This window comes from Fukomys damarensis, unplaced genomic scaffold (genome assembly GCF_012274545.1).
Source record: "Fukomys damarensis isolate Sample0158 unplaced genomic scaffold, DMR_v1.0_HiC HiC_scaffold_29, whole genome shotgun sequence".
Taxonomy (NCBI): domain Eukaryota; kingdom Metazoa; phylum Chordata; class Mammalia; order Rodentia; family Bathyergidae; genus Fukomys; species Fukomys damarensis.
Window position 1 is genome coordinate 2,051,542 of NW_022900941.1, and position 13,727 is coordinate 2,065,268.

General features: G+C 38.8%; 1 protein-coding gene across 4 annotated transcripts in view; it reads right to left on the minus strand.

The window, feature by feature from the left end:
* The window catches only part of Uggt1 (UDP-glucose glycoprotein glucosyltransferase 1), a 129,598-nt gene that overhangs the window by 103,357 nt on the left and 12,514 nt on the right, over window positions 1-13,727 (minus strand). For 2 of the 4 annotated variants that reach the window (XM_010637631.2, XM_010637630.2), the window contains exons 2-4: window positions 9,019-9,151; window positions 4,047-4,129; window positions 1,239-1,369 (exon numbers count right to left, since the gene is read on the minus strand). In XM_010637631.2, coding sequence (XP_010635933.1) covers window positions 1,239-1,369; window positions 4,047-4,129; window positions 9,019-9,151 — 347 coding nt within the window. Of the gene's footprint in view, window positions 1-1,238; window positions 1,370-4,046; window positions 4,130-9,018; window positions 9,152-13,558; window positions 13,580-13,700; window positions 13,722-13,727 lie in introns of those variants that run through there. The other 2 variants (XM_010637632.2, XM_010637633.3) reach the window with 2 other exon arrangements.

Genomic DNA, 13,727 nt, shown 5'->3' on the forward strand with positions numbered 1-13,727 from the left:
ACAGTCCACATACACAGGAGTAAAAGATGAGTGGGGAACCTATAAATTCAGACCACCCCCCAAAGCTGGTGCTGGGATGGGAGCAGGGCTTCTAAAATGCAAAACCAAGTCCTACTTCTTAACTGGGGTTGAAGGTACAAGGGTGTCTATTCGCATTATGACAATTTATTATGCTATATGTTATTAGCAGTTCTGTATGTTTTAAAATACAAAGTGGTTTATGATTGACATTTTTTGAATAAATGTTCAGCTGAGATACATACACATTTTTTGATTTTTTTTCAGCTGTCCTGTTTCTCAAAATCCAAACGAGATCTCTGTACTATGCTGACACTTTTGAAGTCTCTCTTGATCTGAAATTGCTCTGTCCCTTTTTTACCTCTTTCATGTATTTACTGAAACCAGACCACTTAACAGCAGTTTCCCTAAAGCTAGATTTTCCTGACTGCATCCATGTGATGCAACATGACACCTTGTCTGCTGTATTTCCTGGGAACTGCCTTTAGTTCTAAAGGTTGTGACCAGATTTAAATTCACTGGTTTAGTAAGAAATAATGTGTTACATAAACAAAGCATTTGTCTCTTTCTTGTGTATTTTTTCCTTTTCTTATATGAAAATAAGTACAAATTATACTTTTTTTTATTGTTTTTGAGACAGGGTCTCACTATGTAGTTGAGACTGATCTGGAACTCACTATGTAGCCCAGTCTGGTCTCGAACTAACAGTGATCCTCCTGCCTCAGCCTCCCAAGTGCTGGGATTACAGGCATACACCACTACGCCCGGCTCTATACCTTTTTTTTTTTAATACCAAGGATCAAACTCAGGACCTTGCACTTGCGAGGCAGGTGACAACACCACTAAGCTAAATCCCCAGCCCTACAAACTATATCTTTAAAGATTTGTGATTTGAGGTTGGGCACACCTGCAACCCCAGCACTCAGGAGGCTGAGGCAGGATGGTTGCAATGAGTTCGAGGCCAGCCTAGGCTCCATGGTGAGTTCAAGGCCAGCCTGGACACAGCAAGACCTTGTCTCAAAAAAAAAACTGAAAAAACAAAAACAAAAAACGTGTGATTTGAACACTTAACATCAGATCTATTTACTATTTTTAAATAAATCACAAATTCCAGGGAAAAAGTGACAATTCTGCAATTCAATTCCATGGCAACTGCAATGTATCCCATCATCAAGTCATACACCTTAAAAAATGCTACTGTCTAGACGCACTGGACTTACTTGCTGGAAGGCTTGAATTGTAGCCGAATAGGAACGAAGAGACAGACAAAATTTCAACAAATTCTGCTGTAGAGGTGATAGAAACTGAAATGCAGTTTCCAATATTGCATGATAATAGGAATAATTAGTACCTGTCAAGAAAGAACATTAATGCAAATAATTTAATAAAACTAGAGATAACCAGATAAAATAGTTCATAAAGCTATAGGTTACAAAGGTACGTGACTGCAAAATTGCTTTTCTTTTTTTTTTTTTGGTATCGGGGATCGAAATCAGGACCTTGTGCTTGCAAGACAGGCGTGTGCCACTGAGCTAAATCCCCGGCCCTTGACTGCAAAATTTTACCAGTATATTGTTTTGAATTTTTGTCAAATGTTCAAAATTTCCTGGATACAGAATGAGTTGGGGGCCCGGGATTTAGCTCAGCGGTTCTGCTGCCTGCTTCTCAAGTGCAAGGTCCTCCATTCAATCGCCGATACCAAACAAATTTAAAAAAGAACGCAGCTGGACATTTCCTGTCCTCCTCTCTTTGCTCAAACTATTCCCTTCCCCTGAACTGCTAGCTTCCCAGTTCCCTGGATAACTACCTACCTATTCCCAAAGGAAGAATCAGCTGGAGATCACCTACTCCAGGAAGTCACCCCGATTCCTACCCCATGCTGCAATAGCCTAGTGACATCTCCTCTTGAATCCCAGCTTGTTTCTCTGCTCACCTTTCACTTCTATCATTTACTAAATGATTTACTCACCACCTCCCACTCAAGGTTTTGGGCCCCTACAGGTACAGACTATGACTTATTTATCTTTTATCTTTGATACCTAGTATACATTATCTACTGAAGTGACTTTTTAAAAAGTTAACAGTGGGATGAGAAAGTAAAAGATACTGACAAAACCATAAAGTTTAAGAAGTATTTAAGCAAAAAGTTGAACCAAATTATGTGAAAGGGGGGAAAAAATCAACACATTAGCATGAAAAAAATCCTCAGGTAAATGAAAAATGTAAGATATACAATGTACATAATAAGCTATCTTTTTTACCAAAAAAACGAGAAATAAAAATATGTATATTATACATGTGTTTATATGGATATGTTGTAAAAAATACTGGAGAGTAAACTAATTAAAAATGGTTATAAAAGGCAAGGAAGAAACCAGAAACGGAACAAGAAAAAAAAAGATTTTTCTGTGTATAGCCTTTTATCTAGCTTTGACTTCTGAACCATATACTAGCTACTCAAATAAAATCCTTACTTTTAAAATGAAAAGTATCAACATTCTTAAAAGCAGAATATAAATGGTTCTATACTGCAGTAACATTTTCTACATAAAAAAAATTAGAAAAGAAATAACTCAAAATGTTGCCAAAGGGCCGGGGATTTTAGCTCAGTGGTTCGGGCACCTGCCTCACAAGCACTAGGGCCTGAGTTTGATCCCCCGTACCAAAAACAAAAACAAAAACAAAAATGTTGCCAAAATATTCATGGTGTGAAACTTTAGGTGGTAAGAATACAAAAAACACACCTCAAATAAACAAAATGTTTAACATATTTTTATGATCACTTCTCCAAGAATTCATACTCCTCTAAGTTTAATCGTCTAATCAACAATATACATCATTTATACTGAAATTGCATTTCAAATATCACTGTTCAAATTTCACTTAAAAGACCCTTTGATAAATCTGTATCATGAAATCTTTTTTTTGTACCAGGGATCGAACTTGGGACCTTGCACTTGCGAGGCAGGCGGCGGATCCACTGAGCTAAATCCCCAGCCCTGTATTGCAATCTTAAAAGTAAAATGGTTTTTTGATAACTTAAACAATTCTAGTTGACTAAAATTACATAACCACAACTTAAAAGATGTTTATTTGAAACCTTTATGCATTTCAATCACACAAAAAAGATTCAGACAATTATTAAATTATATATTACTGTGATAAAAACTGAAAAAGTTAAGCCAGGCCATGATTTGGTACCTTGACACTCAGCTTGAGTGGCCAGTGGGCATAATGGAAAACATTCTGGATGGCACTAACTTAATGACAACATGCCTAACAGATAACAGGTCAGTTGAGTAATTAGTTCATAAGAAAGGGTGAATTTTAATACCCATAAATCAGATGGGTATTAAATACCAAATGATTTAAAATAAAATGTACTTCCACAAAATATTCACATAGCACTTTAATAAAAGAACAAAACAGAATAAAAACATGGGAGGGTACTACTTATAGCCAAAGTTACAAACTGCATCAGAAATAATTATTTGGGAATGGATATAGTGGTTTATGCCGGTAGTCCCAGCTACTTGGAAGGGTGAGCCAGGAGGATAGCTTGAGCCCAGGAGTTCGTGGCCAGCCTGAACAACATAGTAAGATCTCATCTCCTTAAAAAATAATATTGGAGTTAGACGTGGTGGCACACACCTGTAACCCCACCTACTTGGAAGGCAGAGACAGAATGACAAGTGCCAGGCTAGACAGGGTACTGTCACAACATAAATAAAAAGAGCTGGGGAGGTAGTTCTATCCCCAGTCCTGCAGATCTTTTGGAGCTCAGACCACTGCTCTGTGATAGTGCACATGCTTAACATGCAGGTAGCCCTGAGGCAACCTCTAGAGTCTAAAATAATCACAGTATTTGGTTTGTACTGGCTCTTCCTGGCTAGCACTGCAACTCTATAGCCATTTAAAACTAAAAAAATGCTTTCCATGAACTGCCACATCACACATACTATAAAGAGAACACTTTTCTAGTATTTTTCCAGACATCAAAGTCAAAGAAGCATTTGCTTCAATTTTACCGTGATGATCGGCTGATCCAATATTTGGACTGGCTTCTACAAAATTCCAAAATTTCTCGTGACTGTCTTCTGCTAAAAATTCACTGAGAGAAAAGGGGGAAATGTCAGAAATAAAACTTCATAAAATCTTTTAATGTAAACTATATTACTACAGAGAATAAAAAGGTTTTGAAGTTTCCAAATGTCCACAATTTGGCTATTAATTTTTATATATTATACTTTTTATGTATAATATGTCTTTCTTGAAGATAAGTCTTACTAGCTTGCTAGCTATTAATAACATATTTACCTAAACAGCTATTTAAGATATTTGAAATAATAAAAATGTTGCCACAATAAGAAAGTTCCAAAATTTGAAAAAGCTTATAAAAGCCCCATACACAAAAATGCTGTCAGTACTGGAAGCAGAATTAGGAATTAATAATTCTAGTACTAGTTCTGCTCACTTATTTTCTGACAGACCTTACAAAGAACAAAAAACATGTTTTGCCTAAATGTTCTTCCACAGTAAATATAAACCCTAGAAAATTTTCAAGGAGTCTAAAGGAAGCATGTTATAATTTTTTAACACCCATAAATCCAAACTTTCAAGATCATTAGAGATCATTAGTTTTTTTGTTTGTTTGTTTCTTTTTTTTTTTTTTTTTTTTTTTTTTTTTTTTTTTTTTTGGTACTGGGGATCGAACTCAGAACCTTGTGCTTGCAAAGCAGGTGGCAGACCACTAAGCTAAATCCCCGGCCCCAATCACTAGATTTATGTTAAAATTAATATTGATCTAACAAAATCAGATCTAAAATGTTAATATCATCTTAATCGTTTTCCACTTTTCATTGTTAACCTAAAATAATTGCCATTCTGTATTTCCCTTCAGTCAAGAGTCTAAAATCCCTAAAAGAAAATGTCTGTAATAATTGAGTAAGTGATTCACATAAATTGGTTATCTTCACTTCCAAGCCAGAGAACTAATGTAGTGGTGATCTTTCACTGTCTTAAAGCAAACTACAGATCTGGATCTCAGCTTACCTAGCCAAAGGAAGACTTTCCCATTACTTGTCAACACTGGGGTGTACAACTCTCACTCTACTCCACAGCTAGACACAGAAATATGGGAAAAATAAGAAACATTTCCTGGTAATGCACAGCTTCTCTAAAAATAGATTTCTGAAAATATCCATTATCATAATATATTAAATTATTTAATGCCTCTGTATTTCTCTAGGCTCTCTAGTAACTCATGTAAGTATCAGAGTAACCGTAAAATACTTTACAGTCTAAGAAAATAGGTTCTGAATCATAATGTACAAATAAACACTAAATTCATAAGTCGAAGCCACATTAACAAGATAAGTTAGTAGAAGGGATGACATATTCTTTAGTTGTGAGAACAGACTCATTCAGCCTAAATGTTTTTCTTATAGGAAAATTTCTTGAAATATATTTCTTTTTCATACCACTACATAAATAAGTCTTACAGGTCTAAGCTGAGAATAGTCTTAAAAAAATTAACTAGTAAATCCACAGAAATAATCCAGGGGAGAGGAGAATAATGGAAGACATCATGAAAAAGGAACACTGCCATTTCTGTCACAGTACAACTAATTTTGCATTTTTATTGTTTTTTTAGCTTCTTATATCTCTGCCTCTGAGGAAAACTCTGTAGTTTTACAGATAAAATTACTAAAGTATTTCCTTTAAAATATGCCAGTGATGGTGATTACTATATTGGGACTGGTAACTGTTCACAGTGACTGGTGAGCTGGGTGTGGTGACACACACCTGTGATCCCAGGATTCTGGGAGGCTGAAGAGAGTGATCACAAGCTCAAGTGACTCAGTGAGATTATGTCTCAGAAAAACAAATACATGAAAAGGGCTGGGGATATGGTTCAATAAAAAGGTCCTGGGCTCAATCTCCAGTATGGGGGCAGGGAGCCTAATGGGTACATGGAATGCATATTATACCACTGTCTCCATTTATAAGCCTTCTGAAAGTCATAATAAAGTTTGTCATCTATGACTTCAATGATACTACCCCAAAAGAATCCTACAAATAGGTAGCACAAATCCAATGGTAAACTTTCCAAAGGTACTGTGATGTAAGAAAAGGAGCTCTTCCAAACACGGCTCGGGGAAAGGGGTAGGAATGTATGCAACAGTCACCAGGCACAGCACATTCACCCGTATCTACATATTCACACAACCACCCTCAGTAATAACCATTTCCAAAAAAGCTGCCACTTAGAGACATTATGAACTTGCTTAAAGGCACAAAGTTAGTAAATGAAGCAATCTAAAAATGCGCACAGGAATATTTTTAGTCTCTAAGGGACAGACATGAGCCTGGCACAAGGTCTACGACAACTGCATGCCTTGTACATTCACCTTTACCCAAATGAACAGGGAGCCACAAGCCATTATCAGACACAGGAGAAGAATGGAAGCCTCTGCAAGCTCTGGAAGGAAATACAGAGTACTTTCAAATAAGCAGAGCTCCTTCTTGAGTTCCCTGCAAATTTCACTATCATGGCCACATGTTTACAAATAGACACAGGAGAATGGAGGTCTAAAAATAATGACCAGGGACATCGTGAAAAGGGATGTTACAGATCCTTTTAAAGGTGACAAAGAATTTGGTGACGGAATCTAGAGCCTACCCACTCCACAAAGATCGAGGCAACTGAAAAAAACTGAGAAAGTGGGGTTGACAATTTTGGCATTCTTTTTTTTCTTTTTTTGAGACAGGGTCTCACTATGTAGTTGAGACTGATCTGGAACTCACTATGTAGCCCAGGTTGGTCTTGAATTCACAACGATCCTCCTGCCTCAACCTCCTAGAGTGCTGGGATTACAGGCATGAGCCACCACACCCGACCCTGGCATTCTTTCTTAAAAGTCCACGGGTACATGTCCTAAGAATCTTTCGGAACAAACCACAAATTCCAAAATACCAGTCAGCATCAATACAGGGGAGCGAAGTCAAATGTAACTCAGCTAAGCATGTTAAGCAAGATGTCATGAAACATGTGTTACACTTAATTGTTCAAAATTATTTCAAAAGTAATAATAAATTTCTATGGATTAGATTTACACCAAATTATCCAAAATACAATTACAAAAAGGAAAAGCAAAGCAAAACAAAACACGAGTTACCAGAGTCCTGGCTCACGCAGTCCAAGATCTCCTACTTCACTTGTACAACTACTCTGTAATCCAACAAAGTATCTGAGGAACTCAACCCATCTATCACACTAGAACTGTAAAACCACTATGCAACGTACAGCGGTGCTGGGACTTGTTTGGTGGAATTCTCTTTTTCTTTTGCCATTTCACTGCTGAGCAGAGAGAGGTACAGAGAAGTTAGGAAGGAGTCTGCTCAGCACAAAGTCCACCGGGCCCTGGGTGTCCAGATCAGTTACCACAGGTCCTCTTCCCCACACCAAAGGAGGTTCTCCATTGGCAGGGCAATTACCCACGTAACCAACATAACACAATGCTTCATTCATATGTTTTAAGGAACTAAGGAAGAAAAGTTAGACGACAAAATTCTAAGCTCAAAAACAGACCACAAAGTTAACTGAAGTGACGTGACAGTTCAGATTTCTAATATCAAATACTGAGAAATGCTTCCTCTACTATATTTATCCTTTGGAAAAATTCCCTTAAATCCTAACTATACACTACCTGCAATATGATTAAAATAAGTTTCTGTGCATAAGAATATAAAGCTGTCTATGTAAAGCTTTATCTTAGCCAAGTATGGTAGCTAATGCTTGTAATCACATACTCTGGGAAAATGAGGCAGGAAGATCCCAAATTTGAGCCCAGCTTAGGCAACTTAGTGAGACCCTATCTCAAAAGAAAAAAGAAAAGAGCACTGTATTACTTAATGTGAAATCCCTGGGTTCAATCCCCAATACTGAAAAACTAAAAAAAAAAAAAAGAGGTATCTATGATATATTATAAACACTAACTAAAAAACACACTTGGAATTGAAAATTTCCCAAGAAATCATTGACTATATTTTATTTTGCCAATTTAAAAATATACAATTGTTATATATATATATATAATACAATTTTATTTTTATTTTATTTATTTTTTTGTACCAGGGATTGAATTCAGGCCCTTGCGCTTACAAAGCAGACTGCGGAACCACTGAGCCAATTCCCCAGCCCACTACCAATTTTAATTAAGATAATTTCTTAAACCACTAAAGGCCAATCACAAAAATAGTAATTTATTACCATTTTAGTTTTTAGTTTTAAAATATTTAAATTTTTAGTTTTTGAATTTTTATTTAATATATATTATTTTGTAATAAAGTTAACTTTTTTAAATTCTAAAAAAAAGATAATTTCATGATTTGACTTTGTAGAGGCTATGTGCAGAACACAGACATTTTAGAACAGATAAAAATCCAGTCATTCCCTTGGTCGCCCACCCATCTCCTGCCCTCTCTTAACAGGGTCTTCACTTAACAGGGTTTTTGGGAGATTCATGCCCTCTTTTCCCAGCCTCGCCAAGCTCTGTCCTCTTGTAGTTATTAAAAATCCCTTAAAACTTTCCTCACTGAAGTAGACCATTTCATTTAAATACAACTTTCTCAGGCCAGGGATGTTCAGTGGTTCTGCCGCCTGCCTCACAAGCTCAAGGTCCAAAAATAAATAAATAATAAATAAATGACTACAACACTCTCTTCCCTTATAGCCACGCTTACACTTTTTCTGGAAGATAACATAATAATTTAACCAACTCAATATATTTGTCTAAGAAAGTTCCTGAGCATCTCTATATCAACAGAGCCCTGTCCTACTTAAAGATTTGTGCCCTATCAACCTTTATACACCACAGAGCACATTAATAAATATATCTGAGGATCATAACCTCATTCCTAAAAGCTGCTGAATATTCATTCATTTCCTGGAAGAGCCCAAATTTATATTCAAATATGTGAAAGAAAAGAAGGTCTTACCTGGCTTCTAACAACAGTGGGTAGGAAAACCACTTTGTTGTTAGAGAGGTTGTAATGGCTTTTGAGTCTGCTTTTACTGAGAACAGCCACAGCCCAGTGAGTGCAATTAGAAGTCCCATTTTACAGCAAAACCCTAGAAAGAAAAAAAGGTCATGTTTAAATCTTAATACTTAGAGACACAAAATAACAATATAAATACCTAGAGATACAAAAGAACATTAAAGTTGCAAAAGTAAGACCCCTTCCCAACAATGCAGCACTTAATACAGATACAGTCCAACAGATACTCGTTGAGTGACTGGTCCATGTTAAAGGTAGGTAGTTCATTACATTCCTTCCTACAGAGGCTCCGTTTCATTTCCTGAGGAGTCTAAACAATACAGAAGTATAAAAGTCAGTTGGCAGCACACCAAGTTATGATTGTTTTAAAAACCAAGAATGAATAAAGTATGAGGTAAATAAAGCTGAAACAGATGAAGCGTAAATGATAAATGTGTATTTTGGGTTGTACTTAATCTTCCATAAAAATAAGTTGAATTTCAAAATTCCAGACCTTCAAAATGTGAACAGTCTTCACGGAGGTGAGCAAGTTAGCATGGGCTAATCCAATGTAACTAGTAAAATAAAAAAGGGAAACTGGGACACAGAGACAAACAGAAACAACATGAAGAGACACAGAGAGAAGTCCAGGTGAAGACAGAGGCAGACACTGAAATCACGCTGTAAGAAACAGTAAATGAAATGGCAATATGAAAACTGCTTTGTAAAGTGCCAAGTGCTATTCTAGAATCAATCCTTGTAGAAAAACATTGTATCACAAGAAAAGCAAACTATCTTCCTAAACCAGAGAGTGATACATTATCAAACATACACTGTTGTTTTTTCTTTTATTGAGTTTATTGGTACATTTTAGTACATTGGTACAGTACAGTTACATTCATTATTGGGATCTTGTACCTTTACATGACAGGTGGTCTTGGTTCTCATTTCAAACATATACTCTGGAAACAAATCCTCCCCAAAAGTCATTCAGTTTCTGAACTGGAGGAGCGTGTGAACAGCATTCAAGCAATATTATGATCCTGGCTATGTTGAAAATTTGTCCTAAAGGTGTCTAAATATATTAATTCCCACAAAGTGGTGATTCATCATGAGGGACAGCTGAAAATCACCACACAGTGACCCCAGGCAGAACCCAGAGTCGTAAGGGAACCGGGGGAGGACAAAAGGCCACTCAGGAAATCCTACTCTTTACTGAGCAATGGGCTGGCTTTACATTCATACCCCCATGCTACCTAACATTCACAAACAGTAACTGGGGGTTGGAATCATGTCTACAAGTTCCACAGTAGGATGATACAGGACTGAGCAAAATATTCAGTGAATACTTACATTTTTAAAAATTTATTATAGTAAAAGATACGCTGCCATTAATTCCCTTCAAAATAGTTCCTTTGGGCCGGGGATTTAGCTCGGTGGTTCCACCGTCTGCCTTGCAAGTGCAAGGACCCGAGTTCAATCCCCGGTACCAAAACAACAACAACAACAACAAAATAGTCCCTTTGCTTCCAACACATTTATCCTCTCCATCTTGCTACCTTCTGAAGCAGTTCTGAAAATACTCCTTTGTGTCTTTATGAGATGTGATAAAAATTATGGTGAACACTGTTGCCAAGTACCATCCAATGCAAAGGCAGAGCATAAAAACATGGTGTGTCTTCATTCATCTTACTCACCAGATCTGGTACCATGCAACTTCTAGCTCTTCCCCAAAGTCATAATGACTATGAAAGGGAAATGTTTATGAGAGATTCTGGATATCAAGGCAGCCACAACAGCACAACTAAAGACTCTCTTGAAAGAGGCCTTGAAGAACTGCTTCAGGTATGAAGGCCCTGGGTTCATTCTCCAGTACCACCAAAACAAGAAAAGCCTAGCCAGGCGTGGTGGTGCACACCTGTAATCCCAGCACTCGGGAGGCTGAGGCAGGAGGATGGCTGTGAGTTCAAAACCAGCCTGGGCTACATAGTGAGTTCCACGTCAGTCTGAACTACATAGTGAGAAGCAGGAGGATCTGTGAGTTCAAAACCAGCCTGGGCTACATAGTGAGTTCCACGTCAGTCTGAACTACATAGTGAGACCCTGTCTCAACCCCGCCCCCTCAAAGCCTACGTGCCTGTGAATTACCCAGAGGTCTCCTCACACTGTTTTAGAAAGTGTATATATATATATATATTTTTTTTTTCTTTTCCTGTACCACGGAATGAACTCGGGACCCTGCGCTTGCAGGGCAGGCGCAGTGCCACTGAGCTAAATCCTCGGCCCAAGAGTATATATTCTTAAGCTGGGGTACAGCACCACTCCAGAAGAGAGTAAGCGGACAACTGTACACTAAGGAGCTTTTGGTGGCACACTCCTGTCATCTCAGCACTCACGTACGAGCTTAGCCTAGGCCACACAGTGACCCAGCCACAGTCTCAAAATGCTAAAATTAAATAAATAAGGCCTCGGGATGTAGTTCAGCTGGAAGGCCCTGGGTCTAATAACCAGTGTTGAGGAGAGGGGAGGGTGAAGGAAGAGGAGCAGCAAAAGCTTTGCCACACTGCCCCACATTCCAGGTCCCATGGTTAATTACAGAGAAAAGGGCCGCCCAGAGAAACTGTAAGAATCGCATTGAGGGGTCTTGTTTGAGGACACAGTATCTCCATTTTATGAGGTCCCTTATCATTCTGGCACTAGTGGTCCTAAATCAATAGTCTGAATGATCACAGCTGTCACACTGTGCTCTGTAGCACTCCAGGATCATAGGCACAATGCCAGTGGCATGACATATTAACATAAAACATTCTTTAGGGCGGGATTTAGCTCAGCGGTTCCACCACCTGTTTCACAAGCATGAGGTCTCAAGTTCGATCCCCGGTACCCCCCCAAAATTATTTAACAAGTTCTAGGCCCAACTATATCAACTATTGGTAAACTGGCCAAAACCCTACCTAGTATGTTTAAAGAAAAATACTACTCCTTGCTTATTTATCTACAGCAAGATACAGAAAAGATAAACAAAAATTACATGTGGTAAATGCTTTTCAGTTTTGGGGGCACAGACACAATGATTCTAAAATCTAAGTTACAGACTTTCTCTTCTTTCATTTTCAAACAGAGGCACTAACAAATTCTTTAAAGAGGACATGCAATCTGCAAGTGCACATATACTAGTGAGAAAATATTAGGAGGCACCCTTTCTGAGAAATTAGCTTCTCAGCTAATTAAACCTACTATTACACACTTATCCATATTAGCAAAACCATTTGCTATGAACCACATACACCTGGTTTTGGTTAGTTACCATATATTTGGTATAAAAATATCAGGTAACTGCAGAAATCTTCCAAATGAATTTTCTTCATAGTCCTGCGTATTCTCCCTTGTAGAAAGTATTCTGTTCACTTCCTTAAATAAATTGGGCTTCAGCTAAGAGTATGAAAAGTCAGTCAAGGGGAAAGGCTATCATCATCTCTAGTTCTGTAGCATTAACTACATATTTAAAATGTGGGCAAGCCAGGCATAGCAGTGCATGCCTGTAATCCCAGAACTTGGGAGGCCGAGGCAGGAGGATTGCCCAAAGTGTGAGGCTAGCCTTGGGCTACACAATGAGACCTTGTCTCAAAATAAAATAAAATAAAATAAGTGTTCAAACTTCTGCCAGTGTAAAAGCTATTTCAAGTGGGCTGGAGATTTAGCTCAGTGGTGCTGCTGCCTGCCTAGCAAGCACAAGATCCTGAGTACGATCCCCAGTACCAAAAAAAAAAAGGATATTTCAAGAAAAGAGGGCAGAAGCTGGGCATGGTGGCTCACACCTGTAATCCCAACACTTGGGAGGCTGAGGCAGGAGGATCGCTGTGAGTTCGAGATCAGCCTGGGCTACATAGTGACTTCCAGGTCAGTCTCCACTACATAGTGAGACCCTGTCTCAAAAACAAACAAACAAATAAATAAATAAAAATTTAAAAAAAGAAAAGAGGGCACTTTATATAAAGTTGACTAGCAAGTGCACCAATGAATGATTCCAAAGAGCAGTAAGTCATAAGACCCCAGGTCTTAGAATGAACAAACTATGCTCCTTCTCAAATCTAGCAGCAAGCTAAAGAAGCCGGATCTTTCAGCCAACGACAAGGAAGGCTGCCATCGCTAACTTCTGGTGAGGCATTCCTCTGGCAGGTTCCACACTAGAAATGAAACCGGATCTTCCAATTCCCAGCCAACAAATTCCAGCATTAATGAAAAGTGCAGCTAACACGCATCACCCGAATTCGTTCTGGGGAAAACAGAACCCTAGACAAGGACAAAGCAGTTCTCCGATCACTTCTGGTAAGTGCTGGTTCTTAGGCCACTTAGGGTCAGGCTCGGGCTAACTTCACGTCAGGGAACTTCCTGTTTCTGCACTTGGACGTGCGGGTCTCAAAGCTCTTCCAAGACGGCTGAGGACAGCCGGCAGCCAGCCGCGAACTCGCCACCTCGCGGGGAAGACCACTAAGGATACCTTGGGTGGCTCGCGAAGAGCTGAGGCTCGCGAGGCGGAAACCGAGGGCAGAGGCGGAAGCTCAAGGTGACCTGGGAGCAGGGTCGCCCGACGCCCCAGACCCTCTCCCTATCCCGAAGCCTCCCAGCACCACCCCGGGTACCTGTCACCAGCCGCGCAGCCGCGGCAC